The sequence below is a fragment of the Cynara cardunculus genome, unplaced genomic scaffold (assembly GCF_001531365.2).
Source record: "Cynara cardunculus var. scolymus isolate 2C unplaced genomic scaffold, CcrdV1 Un_Scaffold_835, whole genome shotgun sequence".
NCBI lineage: Eukaryota > Viridiplantae > Streptophyta > Magnoliopsida > Asterales > Asteraceae > Cynara > Cynara cardunculus.
Window position 1 is genome coordinate 39,134 of NW_020200629.1, and position 19,313 is coordinate 58,446.

Below are 19,313 nucleotides of genomic sequence, written 5' to 3' on the forward strand. Positions count from 1 at the left end.
TTTCCGGTTTCAAAATGGAAATGGACCAATATAGTAATTTATGAATTTTAGAGATCAAAACCGAAAAAACAAGCATAATAAAAGGACTAGATATGTAATTTGTCTTAAAAGAAACGCTAGTATTACACGTAGAAGTAACGCGGACTGATGACCCAGTTTGTAGTTGTATCCAATATCCGGAAAAGGCTGCTATTTTGCGTTGATTTTAGAGAGAGAGATGACTCAGATCTCGTTGCGGTTTCTGTTATTATTATCCTTAATCTCTGCACAATTCTTCTCTGGTTCGTTCCTCAGATCTCTACTACTCTTCTGATCCTTATCTGTTTTCCTAATTGCTTCTTTTTTGCGTAAAAATCTATGTAAAAGATCGGCGACTTATTAGTTTTATTGTTCTTTTTTTTTCCAATAGTAACTAGGGTTTTTATGCCATAAAGATATGGTCGAACTGTTTGATTTGCGTTTGGAATGTTCTTTTTTTCCTTCTAGAGTTTGACCTAATATGTATTCTAGGTTTATTTTGAAATTATCCGTTTATGTCCAGCTGCCTGAATTGGCTGAATATATGAACTTCAGTTACGTTGGAATTGGTATTGAGCTGTTTAGTGTTGGGAACAATTGATTGGGGGGATGAAGTATAGGAGAAAAATGGAAGGAAGAGGAGCCGATCAGAGCTTTCTTGGACTTAACTGGAAGAAAGTTTAGTCTATTGCATATGATGATCTTGTTTTGTTTTGTTTTCAAGATTGTTTAAGCTTAAAGTATGAGCTAATTACGGTCTAAGAATGTAGTGTTTATGGTACTCGTTGAAGGTCCCTTGTCTAATTACGAAGCTGAACTGATATCACCTAGTATATCCCACTCGAAGACCTTTCCTCTAGCCCTTGGGGTAGAGAGGCTGATCCATTGTCAAAGTTGACTTGCATTTCTGTTGGATCCTGACTCGTGAAAAAGTGGGGTACATAAACATGACCTGAATATGCTTCATGTTGGTCTAGGGAAGATGTATGGTAAGGGGCCAAGGGAAGCGATGGGAGGGGATCTTGTAATTGGAAAGTCCCTGCAATGCATGTGAATTTGATTGAAGATATGCATGATTACAGAGCAATAAGTTGAACTAACAAGCATGAAAGCATGTGAGGACAAGAGACAAAAGCCTCCCCCTTTACTATAGGGTTAAATGAAGGGCAAGTCTTAAGTCATTTGGTTTGGTTATTGATGAGCTCAAAAAAGATATACAAGATGATACACTACAATTCATGCTTATTGTTGTTGAGGTCAATTTAATTAATTCAACTAGGCAAGTACCTTTTTTAGAGAATGTTAATAAATTCTAAAATCCATTTCGTTGTCCAGTAGCGACGAGCCAATGTTCGAGTACCAGGCGCTACGGCGCAGAAGTAACCCATTCATATTTTATTTTTACTTTATTAAGAGAATAAAAATCCTTCTTTTTTGTGGAAGTTTTGGAGAAACACTTTGGAATATGATTTTTTTCTAAAGCAATCCAAAATATGCTAAGAGTGATCAAGTGCGATTTTATTAGTGCTCTTGATATGGAAGCAGAAGATATGGGTAGGTTATCTGAGAAGGAAATAGTTAATAAATGGTGTTTTTCTTCTTTCCTTGTGTGCGTGTGTGGAGGAGGGGGGGAGAGTGAGTTGAGGCAGTGGGCTTGCTGTAGTTTAACAATGAACCTTCATATTAAACTTGTCTGATGCCTCCTGATATTATTGATAAAATTATGTTCGCAAGAATTTTTCTTGTCATAGGCCACTATTAGTGGATATGTAACTGTCAAGTTGGTTGTGGCAACAGGAGTAGTTTATCGGAAATAGAGTTGGATTCACTCCAGATAAGAGATCAATAGGTAATGTAATGTCTCTATAAGTCTTTCTTGCTTGCTTAATGTCCCTCCTCTCACCTCTTTGTGTGCATGAATGTTGTCTCCTATCTTCCTCCATTAAATACTTAAACATCTGAAACTCTTATTAAGACCCAAGTAGTTTTGGTAAGAAATTGGAGTGTTCTGATTTGCATACTGAACGTTTGCACAAACACGATGACTTCCATTTGCTGGTTTGGTGAATTGAAGTTACCAGTTTCATAAATTGGCTTCTGTAGTGCATGTTTGTCCGAACACCTATCCATTATCATCAATGTGTATTTGTTTTCTTTTTCTAATCTATTGAAGTGTAGCATTCTCGTAAACTTATTAATCTCTTGTATCTTAAATCCTTTCAGGGTTTTCAGACGATTCAAATTCCAAAAATGGGACAAAGGTTGATGCCCATTCTTCAAGTAGCAGAACTGGATCAATAATACTCATAATTTGCATTGCACTTGTGGCAGTTGTGGGTTTGTCATTTTTCCTTTTCAGGTTATGGCAAAAGAAGAAACGTGATGAACAATATGCTCGTCTTTTAAAGCTGTTTGAACAAGATGATGAGCTTGAGCTTGAACTTGGTCTTCGTGATTGAGTTAGTTCAATCAAGGTAATGCTCCTTACTGGTCGTTTCAATGAATTCATTAGCCAAAACTCATCATACTGTCCACCCACACCTGCTATTTTATTATGTGCATCCTTGATCTGATCCCTCAAAAAACATTCCTCATCCATCAGGAATACCTAAGTTTGAAACAGTAACATAAATGGTCGATGCAGTAAACGTGGCACTAGGGAAAAGTATTGTAAATTGACCGTGTAAAATGATTGTATGCAGATTACTCTACTAGGATTACGTGGATCAACGTTGTATTTTGTAGTATTTCATTAACATATATGAATCTTTTTATTAGGGTCGTTCACCAAATGCTTATTGGGTAAGCGCTTTTCTGTAAGAGTCACCATCCACTCTTACCTTGTCGGGTAATATTCTCGACCATCAAAATGGATGGATTGTTTGCAAGTGTCTCTCACCCTGTAACCACCAACTGGGTAAGAGTCTTTTCTCACTTGCCAAGCAAGAACCTAGGTTGTTTCGATGCCTCTTAGCGGGTAAGGTTCTTGGTTGTCATGCTCACCCAGTAAAGTAAGTGAATTTGTAAGCGTGCCCTGACAACTTTCTGGTCATAGTAGATCCAGTGAACATAAGAACTTGTGAAAATGGCATGAGGTTCAGTTTATGGTTATGAAAAGCATATGGTAACAAGTGGTGGGGTTGAATTCATGACACAGGTGTAAATGATGAGGATCCTGAATGAGCAAAACCACAAGAGATGAGGGTCTGAAGTTGTGATTAGAATTTGTATAATTTTTACCCAACAACAACACATGACAAAAAGGTCTAGTCATTTTTTATTTCTCATCCTATCCTGTCTATTATGTTTTTATAGGGAAAGAGGCTTACTTGTAATATATTGCACATACATCCTTTGCTGCTGCTTCTTTTAATTTCAGAATGAACAATTCCACCTCATTTGCATTGTTTCTTTAACTTGGATGCTATCTATGCATGAATTCTAGGTAAAAGAACTTGTTTAATATAGCTACTTAAATAGTTATTTTAGTTTATCCTAATTTTAAGACATTAATCTTTGATGCTAAAATATAAAACAAACTGTACAAGTTTATGAGATACATTCAATAAAATAAAACTTGCATTATTATAACAAACATAAAAGCTCAACTATTTAAAAGTTTAAATAATTACAATAAAAAGGATCAAATAACAACACTTAGGGTCTGTTTACCAAACGATTACCTGGGTAAGCGCTTACCAAGTAACATTATCTCACTGGATGAATATATAGTAAGGGCCAAGAATCTTACCCGGTAAGAGGGAGACAAGGATCAAGAGTCTTACCTGGCAAGTGGGGGCGACGACTCTTACCACGATTAACGCTTACCGGGTAAATTGTCGTATACTATGTCGTTTTGATGGACTAAAATCTTATCAGGTAAGTACATAATAGTGTTAAATTTTACCGGTAAGCACTTAACAAATAAGTGTTTGATAAACGGCCCCTTAATCTTGATTTCTCAAGCCCAATCATTTTTTATGGTAAAATCTTCGAGGTGTCGAACAAAAACAATCATTTTGACATGTTATAGTGTTGTATAAACATCCCACATTTGGTTTTTCTTTTTACTCAAATCTTAAGCAATGCTTATCAAAATTGTTCAACTTATTTATTAAATTGACAAATCATAATATAATCATCATTTTGTAATATAATCAAACAGAGTAACCTAAAAGAAACAAGAGACCCACCAGTCAGATTTTTTACCTAAATAAGTTAAAATTGCATCTTCAACAACTTTTACAAAATAAAGAAAATTGAGATTTTGAGCTAATATTTTATTCGAAATGAAAAAAAGTAGAAGAGAGAAGTTGTTTTCACGAAAGGGGATTACAAATTAAGACCATCAATAAGAAACCTTGAAAATATATATTTAGAGAGAGAAATAATATTTTAATCGATAGAATGAAAAAATTTAAGATTACAATCAATGTTGGATTCTCCAAAATAGAGAATGTGTTGGAGATGAATATAAATTTTTTTCTTTCAAGATTTTACTTTTAGTTTTCCGGTTGAAATTTGTATACTCTTATACTACATTCATTTTGAATGTTTGATGTCTCCTATATTCTGAAACCAAAAAGCTACTTAACACTAAGTGCATCTTCAATGCTAAAAATAAGGATTTGTATAAAAATATTGGGAACCACTTAACTATTAAAGCAATAACTTAAAGAATAGTTTAACATAAAAGCTTAGAGATGTCAAGTGTTTGAATATTTAAGTACGTATACTAAAAATGAATTAAAAATACAAAAAAAGCTTTTAAAAGACTTGATCATTAGAGCAAGTATTTGAAAATGGTTTTTGTTTAGTGAAAATCTGATGTGAAAAATAGATCAAGCATTTTAAAAACTTGACCATTGTCCAAAACGAACTTTTCAATTAAATATTATCAACTAAAAACCCATTTCCAACACTCAACAAATCAAAACAAAAAATGTATGTTCCAAGTCCTTGCAAGTCCAAAATCAACTTAAAATCTAAGTTGAGTTCTAAAAGAATTTTTTTTTTTGACCTTTAGAGCTAAACTCAAACCAATCAGACACCCTTGTAGTTTTCCAAAAGAATTTTAAACCAAAATGTTTGGATTCATACAGTTTCAGCATGATGCTATTAGAATGAACAATATATATCATCCAGACTAGCAAACTAGAGAAACCAACCTATCATTAAGAGGTTGTTTACCAGTGTCACTTAGGATGAACATTTATCTTTTGGAGGTTGTTTATCGTAAGGAAACATTTGGTAAACGGAAAGGATAAACTAGAGTTGGAAGGAAACAGGTCTTGAGAAATAGAGATGTATGCAAGTTCAAGTCCTACGAATTGATGTTCCTGTATTCGGAAAATAAACACTAATCCTGTGTTATTTTAGGCTCAAGGTATAGAGTTCGGAAAATATTTATGGAAGAAGTTGAATCTACACAGCAAAATTAAAAATGGACCAAATTCCATGACATCCTCAAGCGGCCAAAAAGATTACAATAAAATCAATGTGCCAAAAGGTTCTACCTACATTTCACTTCTCTCTAATCGCTATGAAAGTAGTCTTTTTTCAACTCTAAACAACTGCCACTGACGTGGAATGGAACGAAAAAGGAAAATGCGAACCAGTTGAAGCAAAAAAAAGACAAAAAAAACCCGTATACACAACTTCAATCAAAATGAGCACATCCAAGGCTTCAACTTATTATTATTATTACCTCGATTGCTTATGTCATATAACTCCTCACTTGCTGTCTGTGAAATCTGCATCAATCACATCTCCTTCAGGCCCCTTGCCGCCGCCTCCTGCTGATGATGATTCTGAAGACTCGGCACCAGGGGCATCACCAGGTGCAGGACCCCCTGCCCCACCAGGCTGGTTGTAGAGCGACTGCCCAAGTTGCATAACTTCTTGGTTAAGGGCAGCCATGGCATCTTTGATGGTCTGTGTTGAGCCACCAGATATGGCTTCCTTGAGCAATCCAAGTTTCTCCTCCACCTTCTCCTTAACAGCAACAGGAACCTTTTCTCCCAATTCTTTCAGCTGTTTCTCCGTCTGGTAAACCACTGAATCTGCTTGGTTCTTTGTGTCTATCGCATCTCTTTTTTCCTTGTCTTCTTTTGCAAACTTCTCTGCTTCACTAACCATTCTTTGTACCTTCCATTCACAAGACAGGATATTAATTTTTTCATAACCATAAGCTAGCTTATTTTTTGAACCTATTGAAAAAGACTCTTTTTGGTTAGTCATATGTTAGCTTTTTAGCCAGGTAATTATATAGACACAGCAGAGAGCCAGAGAGGCCATGCATGGATTTAGTTATAAAGAAGATATCTAATAAATATAGATGAAATTTTGACTATATAGTGATCAATCTTCATTACTAGATGTCTTTTTTTATTTATTATTTCAGTACTATTGAAAAACAGATTAGTTACAGAACAGGGTACTGACCGCAGGATACTGCAATTTGTTCTTTCTTTTTTGTGTATCATTTTGTTTTTATTATTACCATGTCCTACAGAACCAACATTAAAGAAAAACAAAAACAAAAACAAAAACAACTAACATACAGGCTCTCGCCCGTAAAAGAAATTTGTTCTCTTTTATGGGCAGGGGCCTGTATTTAAGTCGTTTTCGTGCTTTGTTTTTCCTTAATGTTGGTAACATAGGACATGGTGATAAAACAAAATGGTACACAAGAAAAAAAGAACGATAACCATATCCTGTGGTCAGGACCCTATAACCATGATCACTAACTACTATGCCTTTTAATATTACTGATATAATAACCCTCTAGTATTGATGATTGGTCACAACTCACAATATTGTCAACATTTTATCTATATTTATTAGGTGTTCTGTTTGTAACTAAAAAAAACCTCTACTCTAGATTTCCAAAGGCTGGTTTTTTACACCTTTTTCCAGTTATGCCCCTTACATTCAACATGTCTTTTTAGGTAAATTTTACATTGCCATCTAGTTTTTTTACCAAACATTACTAGTTTTTCAGTCAACTGCTAGCTTATCAACTAGTTTGCCAAACATAGCCTAATTGTATAACTCTAGACAACAAATTGAGCTTCTCAAAAGAAAGAAATATGTAAAATACATTACATACCTCATCATTTGGCAGTGTGCTGGCACCAGTAATGGTGATATCTTGCTTCTTTCCTGTGCCTTTATCAATGGCAGTGACAGACAGGATACCGTTGGCATCAATGTCAAATTTCACCTCGATTTGTGGAACTCCACGTGGAGCAGGAGGGATTCCGTCAAGTCGAAAGCTGCCAAGAGACTTATTGTCTCTAACAAATTCTCTCTCACCTTGAAGGACATTAATTTCAACACTTGTTTGCCCATCAGCAGCTGTTGAGAACACCTCGGATTTTGAAGTGGGGAGAGTTGTGTTTCTAGGTATAATCTTTGTCATCACACCACCAAGAGTTTCTAGCCCAATAGATAGTGGTGTCACATCAAGTAGAACAATATCACTCACATCTCCGGCCAAAACACCAGCCTAGAAACAAACAAATAATCAAAATCTCGAATCATATATAAAATAAACAAATAACTTTAGAAGAAAATAGGATATACCTGAACTGCAGCTCCTAAGGCAACAACTTCATCGGGATTGACAGTTACATTTGGTTCCTTTCCAGTCAGGCTCTTAATAACTTCCTGAACAGCTGGAATACGCGTTGAACCACCAACAAGTATAACTTCATCTAAATCTTTGAATGATAGCTTTGCATCTCTAAGAGAATTTTCAACTGGGGCTTTAAGCCTGAAAGGATATCCAAACTTATCAGTTTCACCATCATTTCTCTTTACAACAGTTGACTAACTAGTAAAAGGACTTGAGACCGCATGAGAAATTTTCATTTTCGTGAGAAATAGTGAAGATACCTTCATATGGACCTGAAATGTGTATAGGAAAGTTACAGTGAAGGCGGTAACCTCCACATTTCTTCATACGATATAAAGTTATATTTTTACAGGTTTTAATGTAAGTTTATGTTACATTATGTGAAGGTTACATTTCTCATGCTTCCTGCGAAAATGGGTATTTCTCATGAGATCCCAACCCTTAGAGATGGTATAATAAAATAGTTCACCAACCAAATTAACTTTCACTTCATAGGACCGATGATTAAAACTTGTTTTATATATATATGTATGTATATATATATATGTATGTGTGTATATATATATATGTGTGTGTGTATATATATATATATGTATGTATAGGGTCAGGTTTAGGATCAGGGGAAAACCGCAAAAAATTGAAAAACTGAGGAACACCCTAGTAATTCATCTAGACGGTATGCACATGTGCATACAAGTAATTTGGAAGCAATTTGTCCGGTATGCATATGTGCATAACGTGCATAACATGCACACATGCATGAAACCAAAAAACAGCTTCAATTACTTGTATACATATGTGCATACTGTCCAGATGAATGGTTATCCGAGTGTTCCTCAGTTTTTCATTTTTTAGGATTTTCCCTTCAACCTCCCTCTATATGTATATATATACGTACCTATCTAGTAGATCTGAGCATAGTTCTTCAAACTTTGCCCTTGTAAGCGTGGTGTCAATGTGTTTGGGGCCATCCGCTGTGGCTGTAATGAAAGGCAAGCTAAGAAGAAAAGAAACCATAAATCAGTAAATCCATTTACTACAAAAGGCAGAACAACAATCATGATCTTCAAATGATTCACGTACCTAATATTTGCCTGAGTCAAAGTTGAAAGCTCCATCTTAGCCTTTTCAGCTGTTTCAGTCAAGCGCTGCAGAGCTTGCTTATCCTTTAGTAGATCTATGCCCTCATCTTTCTTGAAGCTTGCCGCAAGCCAATCCACTACTCTCTACATAAAAATATATATTGAAAATGAATTCATTCATCACCTATTATACAATAATAGGTAGTAAATGGACCAATGATATTTGCTCTTGAACAACACTAACCTTATCAAAATCATCACCACCCAAATGCGTATCTCCGGAAGTAGAAAGCACCTCAAATACTCCATCACCAACCTCGAGAACTACAATAGACAAAATGGGAAACAAACATCAGAAAGCAAGTTTAATAACAACCGACTACTAAACCAGACATTGAGATAGTCGTAAAAATATTATGTAGCACAAAGCTCTAGAGATAGTAAGCTGATTTATATGCACTGCATTTAGAAATAAAACATAATATTAGATCTGCATCCCAGTTATCCCAAGTTCCCTCACCTGAAACATCAAAAGTACCACCTCCAAGGTCAAACACTAATATGGTTTCATTGTTCTTCCTTTCAAAACCATAAGCTAGCGAGGCAGCTGTAGGTTCATTGATAATACGGAGAACTTCAAGGCCAGCAATGCGACCTGCATCCTTTGTTGCTGTTCTTTGCGAATCATTGAAATAAGCAGGAACTGTTACAACAGCTTTTGTGACCTTATCATTCAGAAACTTTGAAGCATCATCTACAAGCTTTCTCAAAACCTGAGTATCGGGGAGCAACAAGAGATGGTAGTTCAGTGTAAAAAAAATATCCCAATAAAGATCATAAACACACAAGCATAAAGGCTAAATAACTGAAAAGCTATATAGTCTCCATCTACAAATAAGCAAGACCTCGTAACTGTGAACTTCATGCAAGAACCAAATTCAGGATTTATTGCTTACATACAAAGTGCCCGTTGTTACTGACTAGAAAATTACAACTAATTCAAACTGTTCCATGATCTATAGCATTCCACATCATTTACAGATTAACCCTTGTTCTGATATCTAATTTACATTAAAATCAAAAGTCCTGAGTGTCTGTTTAAGCACTAAAACAAGCAGAGATTATACAAGAGCAACTTCAACCCACACTAACACTCTAAAACACAAAAATGTGGGCCCATACACAGTAAAACACAAAGCCCCCTCCAACCACACACTAAAACCCTCCTCTCCCAAAAGCCATTTTTGCCGGCCAAGATGCCTGGTGGTTGGAGAAAACCGACTGGCAAAAGTGAAGCATACTGGCCGGTTAGAGATACTCTAGGTTCATACATTGCCAGTTGTATTCAAATTCATTAACTCTTTACTTGAGGACTCTTCATACATACATACAAAAACCTTAACTGCCCCTACTCATAAATCGAAGATATAACCATAGAAAATAAAATTTATCGAACAGGTTCTTCTAAGTGAAATCAACCACATCAAAGTAAAATAAAGAAGCAACCATTTCTTCACAAAATACATCTTACTACTACAATGGGAAAGCATGGTATACCTGTGCAGAAATTTCTTCAGCAGCAAACTGTTTCCCAATAGCAGGGCAATCAAGCTTAACATTTCCATTCTCATCACGCACCACCGTATACGAAACCTGCTTGGACTCCTCATCCACCTCCGACATCTTCCTCCCAATAAACCTCTTCACCGAAAAGAAGGTATTTTCAGGGTTGACAACAGCCTGCCTCTTAGCAATCTGTCCCACCAACCTATCCCCGTTCTTCGTGTACGCCACAACCGACGGCGTCGTCCTCTGCCCCTCGGCGTTGGTCACAATAACAGGCTTCCCACCTTCCATCGCACCAACAGCAGAGTTGGTAGTTCCGAGATCGATTCCCACAACCTTCTCAGCGACGACTCTAAGAGAACCATTACCACGATTTCTTCTAGTCTTGCTAAGCTTGAAAGACGATATTTTTTGTGAAAAGGAAACAGAATTCCTTAAACCTTGGCCGAATAAGAGTGATTTGGTAGAGTTATTAGTTGTAGCAAAAGGGGTGGCTCCAAGAGGATGAATCTGAGCTGTTGAGGAGGCCATCTGATAAACCCTAGAAAATTTGAGAGGAGGAGTAATTTGGGGAATGAATCTCTGAAGAAGATAAAGTAGGGGACGGAGGGGAGAGGGTTAGGTGGGTCCATCCTAATAATGATTTTTTTTATTATTATTATTATTATTATTATTTACAACTATTTAATTCCAAAATATGATATTTATCTCATTATTTAATTATGATTATAATTTTTTAAGTAAATTACACATTTGGTCCCTTGTAAATGCTTCATTTTTAGTTGTGAAAGGTAAAAGTATAACGGTGGTCCAAAAATAGTGGTTTTTAAACCAAATTTCTTTCTCTCGCTGACGTTGTTAGAGGAGACCCCGTTAGGTCCGTCATGTGATGAGTAATTTGATTATTTTACCTATCTTCTTCAACCTAACATCCATTCCAATAATATTTAGGGATTGTTTGGCAGTTGCTAAATGGTTTAGTGCAGAATTATTAAGAGACTTTCGTTATATAATGGAAAACGAAATATAATTGTTTGGTAATTGTTTACAATGAAATTAAAACGTTAAATGGTTAAGGAAGACACATGATACAAAATCATTCAGAGGGTTTTAGAACATTAAGAGACAACCTTTTTTTTATCAAACAAGATTCACCTTTTAACGATTCAGATGATACCTCTTAATGAAACTATTAAGAGGTAAACAAATACTCAAGTCAAGAACATTATCCATTATTTTTCTTCCTTTGAATATTCACCACCACCGTGATTCATAACTAAATACCAAATCAGAGGGGAGGGATTCAAGATGGCGATGGGGATCTATCAAGAAATATAGGGAATCATAAAGGAGATTACATATCAAATTCCCTTTAATTTAATCCTTTTTGATTTATTTTTATATATAATATTTATCATTATGTTATTTTTATTTTTTAAATACAAAATAAAAAAAGGTAAAATGACTAAATTACCCATCGTATAAGGCACACATGATGGAGTTAACGGGATCTCCTCTTAACGACGTAAGTGAAATGGACTGATTTGAGCTAAAAACATGATTTTTGGACCACCAATGTACTTTTACCTTTCGAGGGCAAACTAAAAAAATGTATTCACGAGGGACCAAATATGTAATTCACATGATTTTTTAAATCACGTATACATTCAAACATCCTTTAAAATCTATCGATGGAGTTGATATAACAACACAAAATAATACTGGTTAAGATAATATTTGACTAAAAAACTAATTATGTTTGCTAAAAACTATTTATGTTTAATAATATAAATTAACTTAAAAATATTTCTAGAAAATTTAATTAGAAAAATGAATAAACTCTAAAGCTTGTTGAGTCGTTTTGGAAATAAGTTTTCTAAAATTTAACTTATGGCTTACCAATAAATAAAATTTCAGTAATGAATATGTAAAATGAAAAACGTATTTGAAGTTTTAAAAAAGAATTACATTTTATTTTGAGGTTATATTGGTAAAACATAAATATATTTCACCTTGTTTTATCTTGTTTCATGGGGTGGGGGTGTAACATGTCTGTTTCACTTTGTACCATGTAATTTTTTTGTCAAACATGGAACAATGATCCATGTTTAATTTCATTATGTCATGTCCATTGTATAAAACGCACCCTTATTACATAGCATTTGCTACTTATTACTTGTGTTTTTTTATATGATGTTACATATGACCTTGTTATGGTATGAGTTGTGTATGTTTATTGAAAATACGTAATGAATTGCAAAAAGAAAAGAAAGCGAACATAGTTTATGCGCCGCTAATGTAGCGGCTTGTCGAGCATTTGACAAATGCACACCATCCATTTCAAATGGGATTTGTCYTGTGGACACACGAGCAATCCAACCCGTAGGATTTCCTTTTTCCTCTCCCCATTCTGACTTTTGTAGGTTTCCCTGTAATAGGGAGATCTGCGAGAACTCTTACCCATATCTTACCATTTCTTCGGAATTGTCCGCTCATAGTACGATGGAATTGCCCAATTATAGCTCGACGCGACCCCCTGTTGACCTTTTTTAGTAGATAGAATCTTCATTGAGTGGAAACAAGCAACCTTACTAAGCTAAGAAAGGTGCTTGTTGAGTAAGGYCGGCTTTCTTCGAATGCTTGAGCGCTTCTTTCTCATATCGATCATTCAATATCCTTGACTTTTCAATAAGGGGCGCGTTAGCTAGGCCGTTTTCTTGCAGGAGTGCTAGCGCGCACCCTTACATTTTCTTCTCTTGTTATTCTTGGAAAAAGAGGGAGCGAGCTATATAAAAAATGGAATCAAGCAAATTCAATGAATAGATAGAGTCAACGGTACGACAGACAGCACATGCAAATTTGCTTTTGAAGTTGAGGAGTCTAGAATGAATACTTTGTGTGATTAATGACTAATCAATAGGTGCAGTTTCTTTTAAATAAGAGTTTACTTAGCATTCATGATTTTAATGAGTTTTGAAGTTGGAATATAATATATTATTATTATTATAATATCAACGAGATAAACATGTGAAAAATATTTATATTATCATATTTAACAACATGATCATAAAAAACGATAACTTATATCTTCAATAGATTATTCAGAAAAAAGAAAATCAAAATTTAAAATTATTGAATAAAATTTCAACAACTCCTTAGTTATAAAATATAATAACATTAATTATTTATATTTATACTATATTATAAAGCATACAAAAACTACTTTTTATACATGAAATACTGTTTATTGATGCATATTACTTAAAATTCAAGATTACAAATAAACTGTGCATAAATACAACTTATTAAATAGGATAAACATCTTATTTTAAATATAAAAAATCTAAAATATAATTAGGATAATAATTGAATTCTAACAAAATACTTAATTATTATTTTTATAAAAAACTATATTATTAAACCAAAAATAAAAAAAGAAATTAAAGAAATACAGAAAAAAAATTAAATAGTGAGTTTAGTACTAATATAAAAAAAAATCATTTTCGTATGATATTTTTATATTTATATTTTATTCAAAATTTAAAAATATTATTTCTTTCTCAAAACCACATAAAACCGTATTATAACATCGACTGAGATAAAAAAATAAAATATTAAAATCGAGATGTATCTCACTGCATTATGTGGATACCATGATAATTTCAAATTTGAAAATTTTCACTCTCTACATTTTAGAACAAGTATTAAAAAATCTCTTAGAGTAAAAAAAATCCCAAAATCTTTATTTTCTTGTATTTTAAAGAATATTTTAGAGATCTCATACCAATATGTTTAAAAAATAAAGAAATAATAATGATTTTAACAATGTATTTGATGAGTATTTTCAATGTGTAGGTTTTGATTCCCACGTGATTAATGCATGTATGGTTCAGGTAGGAGAATAAAAATATGAATGAAAATAAAAATGACAGGTAATAAATATTGCACTGATGATATTTGGTTAATATTGGGAAATCATTATTATTATCATAGATGTTGTTTGGATGTTTAACATATATAATAATTTGTTAGGAATGAAATTCTGTGTAAAATTGTATTCGTCTTGAAAGATAAAATTGTCTATAATTGTAGAAAAGTCGTCGTGTTTGACTTTTCTTTAGAGAAGTTTGACTTTGACTATGTGTATTGTTTGACCCTATAAATAGGGTATTTCCTTGTAATCTTTGTAAGGAGCCTTATTGTAAAATTCAGTTTACGTATATTGAAGTTTGACCAAGATTAGAGCTTTGACTTTCTCTCTCTCTACTCTTTATATATTCTTACTTGAATATATTCAGATCTGCCATTGTTCTTGAAGATTTAATGAAGATTGATTGATCGTGGACTCACAATTGATATCAGAGCACGTTTGCAGGAAATCTGATTGAAGAAATCATCACGAATTGCACAATTTTCTGAAATTTCATTTTTTTTCTTTGATGTTCATAAAAGTTCTTGAATGTTCATCTTAATCTTCATAAATTTTTACTCAAATCTCTCATTTGTGGACGTTTGATTGTTAAATTTGTGTCCATTGTATACGGATTTAAATCATGAATCTGTTTTATCCTTTCAAACTTCATGATTTAATCATTGAAAGTGAAGATTTGAAAAGTTTTATGAATTTTGGTGTTTTTTGTGTTCTTATGAAAATTTATCAAAAAGGTAGATTTTGATCCAAAGTTTGTATAAACTTTTGTAATATTTGTGTTACTGTGCTGTTTGATCTAATCTTGGTTGTCTTTCACGATTGAATCTTGTTAGTTGACCGGATTAGAGACTGCAGTAAGTGGGTTAACATTTTGAGCGATTTATTTGAACACATCATGTATGAGCGATTTAACATCACAAAGTAAGCAGATTGTGAGCGGATTGTGAGCGGATTGTGAACAGGTTAAGTGTGAGCAGATTAGAGGCTGTGTTTTGAACGGACTTATGACCAGATATGAGATTATCTAGACTAAGTGTTTGAGTGGTTTTGAGCGAATTTGGACACCCCTTGAGCGGTGTTGACCGGATTAAAGCAAGGCTTGACCGTATTCGGACATCAAGTGAGCAAGGCTTGACCGTATTCGGACACTATGTGAGCAAGGCTTGACCATATTCGGACATCAAGTGAGCGGTTTAACCAACATGGTGAGTGATTTAAACAGTTGTTGTGACCAGCGGATTTAAACAGTTGTTGTGACCAGCGGATTTAAATAGTTGTGGTGACCAGCGGATAAAAACAGTTGTTGTAACCAGCAGATAAAAGCAGCTGTTGTGTGGATAGAAACTATTTTGACAGCTGTGTGATTTACAGCTGTAAGTTGATCTATTTAGATATTGTGTCTGCATGGTGATTTAGTTTTTAGAAGTAAGCGGATTAGAAGTTAGCTTGAGCAGTTTATCATCTTGAGGTAAGCGATTTAGCAACACATTGTGAGCAGATTAAGAGTATGTTATATTGAGCGATTTAAGCTTGAGCGACTTAAATTCATTAAGTGTGCGATTTAAAGACTGCTTTGACCGGATTAAGAGCTTGCTGTGAGCGTTTTAACATCCATGCAATAAGTGAATCAGAGTTAGTCTTGTGCGTTTAAAGATCATGAAGTGAGCAGACTAAATCATGCATTGAGCGATTTAAGGCAGCGATTTGACCGGATTTCTTGAGTGATTTAAGTTGCTTTTGACAAGTTTAATAACAACTGTATTGACTGGATGAAGAACTAATCTGTTAGTTTTATAATTCATGCATTGACCGGATAATGTACAGACTTGACTGTTTTTGAAACTGTTTTGGATTATAGCATGTGTTGAGTTTAGCTTCTTCTCTTGACAGCTGTGAGTAATTTTCTGATAAAGAAGCTGTTAGTTTTTGAACGGTTTATTGTCTGCACTTTGAGCGGTGGTGAGTTTGAAAATTTTGACTGGATTTACAGCTGGTGTTGACTGTTTTGATTTTGATCTTGAGCAGTTTAGAGCTTAGCATCTTGTTTGATTTAAACAGAATTCTTGAGCAACTTTATCTTGTGTTTTGAGCGGGTTAAGATCGTGCTTTGAATTACTTTGAGTTGTTTAAATCACWCTTWGAGCAGATWAAACCTTGTGTGTTTTAAGCAAASTKGTAAACAGRTTAAGGCTGGTTGGTGTTTGATATTAAGCAATTTACCTTGTGTAGTGAGCGATTTAAATTCTATGTTTCATTCATGCAGTGAGAGGTATTTCATGCAGTGATCAGATTAACTGTTTGCAGTGATTTATCTTGAGTGGATTCTGTCATAATCTTGAGTGGTTTATCTTGTGTGATTACTTCAAGCTGTGACTGATTTTGTGTTGAGTGACCTTGTCTATTTTCAGAATTAGTGAATTCTTTTATACTGTATTTCTTTGATCATTTTTCTTAAACTGCATAGATCCTGTATTTGATCAATCTTAAATGACAGATATTCTAGAGACGGAGAATAGAGAGCTGAAAGAATCTCAAAGCTGGAAAAGAACATTAAGGATCATAAAGAAAAATATTTTAATATGTTCGATAAAAATGTGTTGATAAAGAATTTATCAAAGAACTTCAAAGTGAAAATAAAATCTTAAGACAAAATTCTGAAAAAGTTTTATCTGATAAAGCTAGTGAGTTTGAGAGAACTCTGGACAAAGTAAGGAAAGAGTAATAAAAAGAATTGAAGATTTGGACCGATGCGAATAAGAAGTTATTTAACAAACTTCAAGATGTGCAAAAAGTAAATGATTGTTTTGAGAAAGTTAATACAGATAAAGTGGACTTAACTGATAAATCTCATAAATCTGAAAGTGACTTGATTGAGCTAAGAAAACWTMTRAACTTAGARAAAGAAAAGGTTTTGAAAGCGGAAAAGGATTTGAATGTTGAAAGAAAAGTTTTAGAGAAAGAAAAGAAAAAGATTATAGAAATTGAGAAAAAATTTAGTACTGAACGTGAATCTTATGAAAATAAGATTAATTCTATTAATATATACAATAGATAATTACACTATGATTGTTGAATTTCTATTAATATATACAATAGATAATTACACTATTATGTATACTCTTCCTATACACATTTTCAATCTATTCACATCTCTATATAACTCATTCGTATATATGTTCAGTAACTGTGAACATATATATGTAAATTGAGAAAATTAACTGAATATGATATGTGTAAGAAGTATCAAATGATGCATGATGGAAAAGAAATTATAAGTATAGAAACAACATATTCAAGGTTAGAAGAATATTTTAATGTACCAAAGTATCACCCTGACTAACCCGACCAATCCATACGGGTTGGGTTGGGTTAAGATTTTTCAAACCGCAAGCATTGAGTTGAGTGGTTCAAATGTCTTCAACCCGATCAACCCAACCCATGAACAACCCAACCCCTAAGAATCCACATACGATCGTTGTTCAGTGGGATTGGTATGAAATAGCAACGGGACGAAAAATACCAAAACTCCATCAATGTTTAACGGTAAGAAACAGTTACTTATGGACACAAACACATATATATATATATATATGATATATATATGTATATGTATATATTACGATGATAAAAGTCGGGCTAACTTTTTAATACCCAACTGAACTCAGCCTCGTATATCATAACAAGCTCATCTCTGAAAACAAAAACAAGTAGTAATAAGCAAACAGTATGCAGGAAAATATGACGTCAGTCGAAATTGCTTCACTGGATGTTTAAAGCCATGAATAAGTTCTGTTTTCGAGCATGCTCGGGAATAAGCCTGTGAACCGTCTCTCTAGAAACGCCCGCGAGTTCTGCACATACAAATATCATCACAACTTGAAACTTCCCATGTAAAAGAAAACAGGCAAGGACATGTCATTTTAAACCATTTTGCTAACAAAACATGACTAGTTTATCAGCTAACAACTAGCTTATCAACCAACACAGCCTACATAGAACGGCATATAGGGATTACAACAACTTTGCCAACTTAGTAGGGTCCATTCTCCCCAAGTACCTGGGGACAATGGACCCACGAGACTTCGCTTATCCTCTTTCTTTCTTTAATTCAATAACAAGACTGCCTCTTCTTTTGGAATAGATAACTTGCCTTGGGGTTTAAAGTTAAAAAGCGGAGGAAGGGGGCGACCATTGGGAAGACGGGTATTAGGGTCCCTCAATTCATCAAAGAAGGGATGAACACAGGCTTCCAACTGCATTTAGAAAAACAGTATTACATTATATTAGAAAACCAACTATAGTTTAAGTTCATTCCCTACAGAAGAAACATGGAAAATGTAACTCACAGCGGTGCATCGTAAGTTGGGTGAATACTGGAAAAACCTACAAACGAGATCCACTGCTTCAGGAGGTAGGCGCTTCTGGAATACCTGAAATTAAACAATTCATTCAAAGGATTCAAAGTTAGGGGTTGGATTTTCATTAAGCCATGTACGGATTAGGCTAAACTGTTATTTGGTTCTAGTGTCAGGTAAACAATCTAAATGACAAAAAAAAAGACAACTATTTTACCCCTCGGTTATATTAAGCACCGATTAAGATAGTTGTTTGATCAATATGTTGAACTAATGATTTTAAATGATACAAAATATCGATTTAAAGGGAAATAGTATATCCTTTTATTTAAGAAAAACCCTTAAATAGAAATTTTGAGAAATGGTAATACTTTGAGAAGTAAAGAAGTGATCCTAGCCTTTCATACGGTCAAAATCGGATTTGAGTGGTGAAAATTTGCGGCTACGCAAAAAACCGAGGGAGTAGTTCGTAACTTTTACAAATAGGCGGCAAACAGGTTCATATGTGAACCTGTGTGATTCACATATGAACTATATGTTCATATGTGAACCCATGTAATTCACATTAAACTGTTTTAACCGATTCACATATCAACCCGTGTGATTCACATATGAACCCTTGTGACTCACATGTGAACTAATTAACTGATTCACATATATGAACAATAACACATGAAAAATGGTTTGTAGGTTCGTAACAAATATTGGGTTTGTATTTGAAA

The 19,313-nt window shown here is 34.1% G+C and overlaps 2 protein-coding genes and 1 long non-coding RNA gene across 5 annotated transcripts in view; 1 reads left to right on the plus strand and 2 right to left on the minus strand.

Moving 5' to 3' along the window:
• Positions 1-131: 131 nt before the first annotated feature.
• Positions 132-3,425, plus strand: LOC112502014. The gene is made up of 3 exons (XR_003067601.1): positions 132-281; positions 2,242-2,492; positions 3,176-3,425. It is a non-coding gene; the product is annotated as an uncharacterized LOC112502014 (long non-coding RNA).
• Positions 3,426-5,455: 2,030 nt separating this feature from the next.
• Positions 5,456-10,855, minus strand: LOC112502009 (stromal 70 kDa heat shock-related protein, chloroplastic-like). The gene is made up of 8 exons (XM_025105807.1): positions 10,297-10,855; positions 9,260-9,512; positions 8,984-9,063; positions 8,741-8,883; positions 8,556-8,654; positions 7,606-7,795; positions 7,130-7,528; positions 5,456-6,165 (listed from the first exon to the last, which is right to left on the minus strand). The coding sequence occupies exons 1-8, from the start codon at positions 10,834-10,836 to the stop codon at positions 5,752-5,754; spliced, it is 2,118 nt and encodes a 705-aa protein (XP_024961575.1). The 5' UTR covers positions 10,837-10,855; the 3' UTR covers positions 5,456-5,751.
• A 6,969-nt stretch (positions 10,856-17,824) lies between these two features.
• Positions 17,825-19,313, minus strand: part of LOC112502008 (shaggy-related protein kinase kappa-like) — a 9,257-nt gene continuing 7,768 nt past the window's right edge. Inside the window, exons 11-13 of one of the 3 annotated variants that reach the window (XM_025105804.1) lie at positions 18,583-18,666; positions 18,387-18,489; positions 17,825-18,087 (exon numbers count right to left, since the gene is read on the minus strand). In XM_025105804.1, coding sequence (XP_024961572.1) covers positions 17,996-18,087; positions 18,387-18,489; positions 18,583-18,666 — 279 coding nt within the window. In that variant the 3' untranslated portion in view covers positions 17,825-17,995. Of the gene's footprint in view, positions 18,088-18,386; positions 18,490-18,582; positions 18,667-19,313 lie in introns of those variants that run through there. The other 2 variants (XM_025105805.1, XM_025105806.1) reach the window with 2 other exon arrangements.

Bases quoted from the DNA above. Each gene is read 5' to 3' on its own strand.
- LOC112502009 (XM_025105807.1), bottom strand. From the start codon at position 10,836: ATGGCCTCCTCAACAGCTCAGATTCATCCTCTTGGAGCCACCCCTTTT. The intron at 8,884-8,983 runs GTTAGTGTTGTT...ATTTTTATGTAG, and splicing joins GTGGTGATGATTTTGATAAG to AGAGTAGTGGATTGGCTTGC. The intron at 6,166-7,129 runs GTATGTAATGTA...TGTGAATGGAAG, and splicing joins GCACACTGCCAAATGATGAG to GTACAAAGAATGGTTAGTGA.